Genomic DNA, 8610 nt, shown 5'->3' on the forward strand with positions numbered 1-8610 from the left:
TTTTTTGGGAGGGGTGAATAGTCAATAATTATTTTTGAACATTATTTATCATTCCCCTGAGATTAAATTAGTGCCGGGAATGTCTGGCTGCTTTCCTGATTCATGCCTCCAGAGATACAGTACCTACCTGCACATATTAGCAAGAAAAGCGTGCATACCAGATAATATTATACCTCTGTTCACTTGTAACTCTGAGGGAGTCTCTGCTCCATTAAGAATTACCATGCATGTTTTATTGTAAATCACCCCTTGAAAACGCTAAATTACTATCTTACTGCTTTATATGTTTCTTCACAAAACTTACTACGTGAACATTTAAAATTCAGTTGCTTAAAATACAGTTATCATAAGAGAATAATTAGGGCTGCCATTCCTGGCCTTTTCTTCTTTCTGAGCCACTGACCTAAAACAAAAGATGAGGAATTCTGACACTCATTTACAGCATGCTTGTTTTGGATATGTGACTTTAAAGTAATGAAACCAGACAGAAGCATTTTAAGGAGACCAGCAGTGGCAACCCCCGTACTTATTTCATGACTCAACTTTCATTTATGTTAAATACAGTGTCTGGTTAAGTAATATTGTCTGTAGCAATGTTTCACTGATTGGTGATGGTTTTTCATTTAAAAAAGCGAATCAAAAACTTTAAATGTTGGATATCTTTTTTTCATATATATTAAATCTTTCCTTTTTTTCAACATGGTGAAGTGCATATAATCTACCGTATTTAAATTTCTGTATAATCTATTCATAGTGGTAAGGGGTGTTGTATACGTTGTTATGTGTTTAATAATAAAGTATCTTGTCACTATAATTAAATAAGAGCCATTTTCACAATAACAATAAGATTGTTTGTATCTGATAATGATAACCAATTATGCATGGGAGAAGGTAAAGAAGTATTTCCAGCTGAAAAATAAAAAATAAAAAGCAAATTTTATATATGAAAACACCTCCACTGTTGGACTAATGCTAAACTTGAAGACTTGCATTACGAACAATGGAAAAGAAGCCCTGAAAGGGCTAAAGCTTCTTCCATTTTTTTTTTTTTAACATGACATGCCTCTTCCTTTATGAGCCTTTTGAAAGTAAGAGGTTTATGTAGCCAGAGCAAAGTTGTGCTGAAAATTGCAGAGCAGCCTAAAATGCTCCAATGAGTGATCACTGCAGTTTGCCATGCGTCCACTAGAGGGAGGGTTTAAAGTTGAGTTCCAGCCAGGGGGAAAAAAAATTAAGTCAGCAGATACAAATACTGGGGCCGGAAGTTTTGTAGATAGCCGCACAAGTCTTACACGGAAGTGGGAGCGGATACCTAGACTTTAACCATTTCGGTCCGGTACACTGGAAGCTTGTCCTACACTAGTAGATTTCCGAATGAACATTCATACAAAAATTCTGATCAGTCCATTCGAAGACTTAATGAATATCATTTGAAAGTACTGGAAAATTTGTTTTTAGAGTTTTTATTTGAATTTAATGGACTTTCCTGAACAAAAACCACATTTTGTTTTAAAAATTTGTTCAATCGAGAAAAAAAAATCACATCTTGCTGCTTTGATTTTTTTTTTCGGCACTATAGTTGAAAACCAATGTTGATTTGACCCCATTAATTTGAAAATTGAATAAATGTTCTGAAAATATATATATTTTTTAATGATGATCTGCTCGTGTATGGCCAGCTTTACTGATTGACTATTCAATTTTCTGTGAAAGGATAATGTCTAGGTTAACTGTGATGCCTAGTGTTGATGAATGAAAGGGTTGGTGTGGTTAAAATTCTTACATTCTTTTAATTTTCCTTTATTTTAGATAAAGGTCCTGTGAACAGTATATTGTCATCTCAAGTTAATCATTCCCCAGTTATAAACCATCTGTTACTTGGCAAGAAATTGAAGCAAGTAAACAGGTCTTCGAAAAACACTGTTGTGCAGTTACCAAGCTCCAAATCTATGATCTTACCCAATGAAGAAGCCAAAGGCAAGCTGAATTCTCCATGGCGAACCCACATCAGAGTTCATAGAAAGAACATTGCAAGGTCAAAAAGTCAGCTTGGCTATGGGGATACAATTGGGCTTATAGAGGAGCAAAATGAAGTCCCAAAAGATCAGGTTGATGCCACCAAAGAAAGCGAGGACATTGCAGAGAATGCTGACTCAATAGCAGATGAAAATGGCTCAGACAGGACAGTTATGAAGGTTGATGGACACTCTCCAGAGCCTGTTTTCCAGGATGAAAATGCAAATGTGACTGTTGTACAGAGCAAACTAGAAGCACTGGAGCTGAGCTCCACTGATGAAACTAAGGACACGTCTGATATAATCCAGTCTGTACAGCAAACACCTTCTGATTCTAACAGCTCCTCCAGTGAAAGTGGAACTTTATCAAAGTCCCCAAGAGGACATGTTTTCACCCCTTTCCCAAGCGTTAAGCCACCAAGAAAATCTACTGCTGCTAGGAATCTAGGGTTATATGGGCCAAACAATAGAACCCCAACAGTAAATTTCCCACATATGAGCAGAAGTTTCAACAAGCCTTCCAATGGTACAACAGGGAGCAAGAAACGATAGCTCAGCATTAGCACTTTCTTTCTGACAAACTTTTTAATTTGAATTCCTCTTGTTCTGCCATCGCTTTCATGAAAAAGTGTCATGGATGGAGTTTCTGAAAATGTTGTACAGATTTATGCTCTGGTGTTAAAGGTGGTCCTGTTATGATTGTGTGCTACAAATCTAGAAAACGATCCTAGATTTTGTATGACGATAACAATGTGGTATTTGTTTAATTATTTTACATCAATGAATTATGATAATTGACTTATTTATTCAAATGTTTTCTCCTTTTACAGTTTCTGCAGCCATTCTACTGCTCAATTCAGAGTGCTAAAAGCCATTTAGTCTTTACTCACTGGTGGAAAGTTCTAGGGACGTCTTGACTGTGTGTGGTGTCAGACTATGAGCCTTTACAGTGCAATGCAAATGAATTCACAGATTCAGTTTTAGGGCTAAGTTACATGCTGGTTTGTTTTTCTTCAGCCACGCCTTGGCAATTATTAATTTTACTTGTAAATCCTGATAGTTCTTCTGCCAAAATTTAGAGAAATAGGAGGAATCTCTTGAATTGGCATAGAAGGTAAATGCAGAGTCAAGCTAACAGAGGTGATTATTTGGGAAGGGTTAAATGATTAGAATAAATTTAATTACAGCCATAATGGAGCTCACTGCAGTTGTAAAAACCCATGCATGAGGTCCAGTTTAAGTTCTTAAAGAGAGTAACTGATCCTATTCAAGACTGGGTGGTTAGAAGCCTACCTGTGTAACTTGGCGACTAAATGGTGCTTCTTTACGTAATCATCATCCAGCAAACCCCTTCATTTTATATTCCCTAAAGATGTCTTGGTGAAGTGTTTGCATTATATGGAATGTACTGTTTATCAAGATCAGTTCTGAGTGCCAAATTTCAGTGCATGCATAGACTAAGGGATACTTTGAATTCATCCCGTAGCACTTCAATTATTACCTAAATGTTGTGAATAGTACCCAAAATAATGATTGCAGTGTGTAACACAGCAGCTGAATACAGTATATATTATTATTATTGAGTACTTGTATTTTGCAATGTGGCTATGCAAAATAGTTTAATTAGAATTGTCCCAAGATGATCTAACCTTTTTTTTTCTTTAAGGTTTGTACAGTTGCATGGAAATTACCACCGTGTTTGTACTAGACAAGTCCTGGGAAATGTTATTTAAAAATAGAAGGAGCAATTTCCACCTGAATGCTCAAGTTTTGCATGCTTTGATTTGCATCTTGTGTTGCCTTGTTCTTCAGCTATTCAACAGATTTTCTTTCTAGAAACTAGATGGACTGTGCTGATATGTTTGTCTTTGTTTTCTTAGAAAGCTCACACCTAGACAAACCCTTTTACTTTAAGTCTTTGTGTGAAATGTTCTTTCATTTATTTGTTTTATTGTGTCCAAATATCACTTATTCATAAAGTGCCAGATAGCAAGGGTTCTCTAAAATGGTGACAATGCAAAGTGAAAGTTGCTGTGGTGTTTCATAGCTTTCCTTTTCTTTTTCAGTAATAAAGACCTAAACTGCATTGCATAATGTGTCATTTTACAATGGTAGTTGATTAAATTTCATCTTGTCTATTTTGATACTTATAAAATAATGAACGGCACATTTTTGCTATTGTTAGTCAATATTTCAGTAAAGAAATATGAACCTGCAATCATAAAATATATGGCTTTGTTACTTGGGTGCTGGATGCTCATTATACATCCATTGAATAAATTTTCAGAATTGCAGGATCTAATGTACAGTATTATACTAGGTTACATACATATATGACGATATTGGATTGATCCTGTAGATCAACAACCAGGCAGTATAGAATATACAGTTTAATACATTCGGCCCTTGTGTACGGCAGCCAGTCCCCCTGTCTGAATACAGCCCGCTGGGTTTGAACAAAAAAAAAAACCTGATAGTGTGTACCAGGCTTTAAGCTCCACCTCGCTACTTGGGCTGGCCATACATTATAAAATTTTCTTACAATTTTCCTTTTACCAATATACTTATATACCATACAAGGTCACACCTAAACACTTTCAATTTATATGCAATCAGGTAGGCCCTTGCACTACATAGCTGAAGGTAAATCTAAAGGAAATTGAATAAGAACATTGTATAATGTATGGCCAGCCTAAATCGCTTTATCGACCACATAATGCTCATATGTAGTGGCAAGAAAGCTGGGCTTTAACACCCAGCTGCCACACAGAAGTATCCATGGCAGCCCTAAGATTGTCTGCTTAGAGTGTACTCACTACATGCTCCCAGCAAACTGACTGAGCTGTCGCCGACAATTCTCAGTCAAGGCTTCCGATCATGTGACCACTGCAAGTGCCAATCACAGCGGTCACATCATACAGAAGCCGGACCACCTTCTAGGCATTAAATGGGCCGCAGTATTTTATATTTACTTTACTAACGTGTCCTTCCCTTTTTTTTAAGCAACGTACAAAAACACTAAATACTATCACATAGCGTGGAGCAAACACAGACCACACTCCCTAGCTTCCCCTTACGTATGCTGATATTTCCTTGTCAAAAGAAGTTTATTGAGTATACAATGTTATAAAGATACATAAAGTAAGTTTACAAGGATCTATAAAGTAAGCTCATTGTTTTACAGTAGGGTTTATATAGGTAAATATCATGAAATTTCAAATATTAAACATTGGGTTCACGTAAACCTAAATTAAAGATATATATCATTTCCTTAGTTACTTTTGTAGGTATTTAAATGATTTATACCTACTATACATATTGTTTACAAGTAGAGTGTATATAGGTCAAATAAATTCTGATAATGAGCTTTAATCGTAAGGTGGAGAAAAGGAAAGAGAAAGAAGAAAAAGGGTTGAAAGGTAGATGTATGGTCCACAAGGTTGTCCCGCTCGTCAGTTTATTATTCTTTTTAGTTCTCTTTGAAGCCTTAGAATGGGTGTCTCTGTAAGTCATTTAATCTGTTACCATGGCAACAGGACAGAGTCATTGAAGTTTGACAGGAACTGTTGTTTTATCCAAGGATGCCAAAGTTTTTCAAATTTTGGAATTTGATTTTGATCGATGGCTACCATCTTAGCATGGGACATTGTATTATTCATTCTGTGAATTGTTTCTGCTAGTACCAATGTAGGAGCTTATGCTGATATTTCAGCACAGTCATTTTAGTATTGGGGGCTTGGCATATTGTATGACTTTTAATATGTTATATTTGCGCAGGCACATAAAACCTGACATTATTATTGACACTGCAGTTATTCTGTGTGATAGGATTATGGTGGAGGTTGAGGTTTGATTAGGTTGAGGTAAAAGGGGAACTGTAATGGCACTAGGTCAGTTTTTAAATTGGTTTTGAAGGTTTACAAGCAATATTTTGTATTCAGCTAAAAATATGAATACAAATCTATAAAACACTTTAGTCCTGAACAGTGGCGGCTGGTGCTCAATTTTTTTGGGGGGGCGCAAATCCCTAACCAACAGCCAATAGCTGCAGTCCATGGCTAGTGACACTGTCCTGACACCTCCTCTGCCTCCTTCCTTCCATACGCTGGCTGGGAAGGATGTCTTATCTTGTTCTTATCTCCGTGCATATTCAGTCACACAAGGCTGGTCACCTAATTTCTATTTATTTATTTTTTATTTCAGGTATTAATATAGCGCCATCAATTTACGCAGCGCTTTACATATACATTGTACAATCACATCAGTCCCTACCCTCAAGGAGCTTACAATCTACGATCCCTAACTCACATTCATACATACTAGGGACAATTTAGACAGGATCCAATTAACCTACCAGCATGTCTTTGGAGTGTACAGGATGGATGGATGGGGAAGCTTCACAACATGTGCTGTGTGTTTTAACAAGTGCCTCCACTGACACTGCCAAACCGAGACACAGCAACACCAGTGGAGATAATAGAAGCACTGACGATCGGGACTTGTGAAACACACAGCCCATGTGAAGCTTCCCCATCCATCCATCCATCCTGTAGAAATAAGGAGACCAGCCTTGTGTGATCGTCAATGCTTCTATTATCTCCACTGGTGTTGCTGTGTCTCGGTTTGAAACTGGAAACATTCGGCTTTGCCCCCCTCCTGTGGATTTTCAACTACTTGTTTCTCTTTGAAGTTGAAGGCAGCGGAGGAGTCCGCTCCTCCGCTCGGGCGCACTGGTCTGACACAGGGAAAACCGGAAGTGATAGACTACTAACTAGGCTGTCACTCAAAGCACACAGCCCTAGTAATACACTATGGGCGCTGGGCGGATGCCGATCGGCGTTTTGCTTTGCGCCACAAGGCGGGTTAAAACCCCGCAAATGAAGCGCCTCGTCTGCAATCTTGTGATTGCATAGACGTGGCGCTTTCCATAGTGCACTCTGCCCTGCGCCCGAACATAGTGCACTTAAGGACTTTTTTCAATTTTTTATTTTTTTTTAAGGGCCATTTAAATTTTTTTTTTTTTTTTCAAAAAATTTTTTTTTTGACTGCCTGGAGGGGGGGCGGCGTCACCCGGGCGCCCCCTATGGACGGGCCGCCACTGGTCCTGAACATAAAAAGTATAAAAAAGTACTATAGATTCTCTTTAAAATGACTCTATATTACATTTTAAACTTTTTAAAGTAAAAGTCCTGCCTAAGAGTAGATTCTGCAAAATACCTTCTTTTGCCTATCTTTTTTGGCCAGAAAGCTTTAGCTGTGCTTCTCAGATGTAGTTTCAGTTTGATACTAGGATTGACTTTTATAGTAAAGTTTGCCCTGCCAACAGATATTCCACCAACAAGACTTTCTAAAGGTCCAGTAGGGATGCTCTAATTTGACGGGGAATTTCAATGGTTTAACATTGCCATAAAGTCTGAGAACAAAAACTCAAAGTGCTAAGAGGTTAGGGTAATAATGATTGTAGTATGTGCTCTATGGCAGGACATTTAACATTTTAATGTATAGTATAGGTCAGCTTTCAGGGTTAGATTTATGAGAGGGTTTAGGGGTTGGGAACAGATACAGGATTAGCTCTATGGGTCAAGTAGATTTTAAATGTTAGGTTGAGCTTTAGTTTAAATTAAGATGTTTGTGGTGTATTATAACACACATGCATTGCATTAAGAAAGCCCACTGAAATGAATAAGCTGCCAATGCACCAAGTCATCCTGAAAACTTAACTTGGCGTGCTGCAATACAGGTGTGTTGCCTTAGTGTACTGGGGTACAATTCAAAATTGAATGGCCTAGCAGAAAGATAAAAATGGGCCCCTAGGGTTTGGGTCAGGCATTAGGCTCAAGTTAAAGTGGTTGTAAACCCTCACATATATATACCTAGTGAAGCGAACAGCCTCAGATGATGCACATAGATTAAACAAATCCTCCTACATAGGTTTTACTTGTTTATCTGCAGTCCTCTCTTCCCTATACCTCTTCAAAAGGGCAGAAAAGTGTTAAAATCTTTCTACATCTGTCAGGAGCACAGAGGATGGGGCAGAGAGGCTGCCGGTACAGTGGGTGAGAGCTGATTGGAGGAAAGGCACACACCCCCCTTCACACAGCAGAAGAACTGTGTTGTGAATAGATAAGCTGTATTCCCTCCCTGACACAAATTTATATCATGTGTTGGGAAAACTTCTCACAAGTCACTCAAGCTGATAACAGAGAAAGGAAGCACCAGAGAGCTTTGGAAAGCAATAAGTAAACATTACAGATATATGTGCTTTGCTCAGCTTCCATGAGGTTTACAACCACTTCAAGGATCAGTGGCTGACTTAACTTTTTAGGTAGGATAAATAAGCCTAATTAGCACTAGTACCCGATATCTAGTTCTGTCTAACATAAATCTATAATAATGTAAAAAAAATAATGTATTTTTTGTTATTAAACTGCATGTAGAAGAAATGCCAAAAACAACCATGAACGTTTTTAGAAGGCGAAAAATAATGAATTGTAAAAATGTTGCTGGCCTTGGAACAGTGTTGCCAACCCCCTGAAGTGAAATTTACTGGCAGAACGCCAAAATTTACAAACGGCGACAATTTTTTGATGGCCAA

At 37.8% G+C, this 8610-nt stretch overlaps 1 protein-coding gene across 4 annotated transcripts in view; it reads left to right on the plus strand.

Moving 5' to 3' along the window:
- Positions 1 to 4101, plus strand: part of TBC1D30 (TBC1 domain family member 30) — a 133678-nt gene extending 129577 nt beyond the window's left edge. For all 4 annotated transcript variants that reach the window (XM_073620121.1, XM_073620123.1, XM_073620124.1 and 1 more), the window contains one exon: positions 1810 to 4101. In XM_073620121.1, coding sequence (XP_073476222.1) covers positions 1810 to 2567 — 758 coding nt within the window. In that variant the 3' untranslated portion in view covers positions 2568 to 4101. The remainder of the gene's footprint in view (positions 1 to 1809) is intronic.
- The last annotated feature ends 4509 nt before the right edge of the window (positions 4102 to 8610 follow it).

The sequence above is a fragment of the Aquarana catesbeiana genome, linkage group LG03 (genome assembly GCF_042186555.1).
Source record: "Aquarana catesbeiana isolate 2022-GZ linkage group LG03, ASM4218655v1, whole genome shotgun sequence".
Classification (NCBI taxonomy): domain Eukaryota; kingdom Metazoa; phylum Chordata; class Amphibia; order Anura; family Ranidae; genus Aquarana; species Aquarana catesbeiana.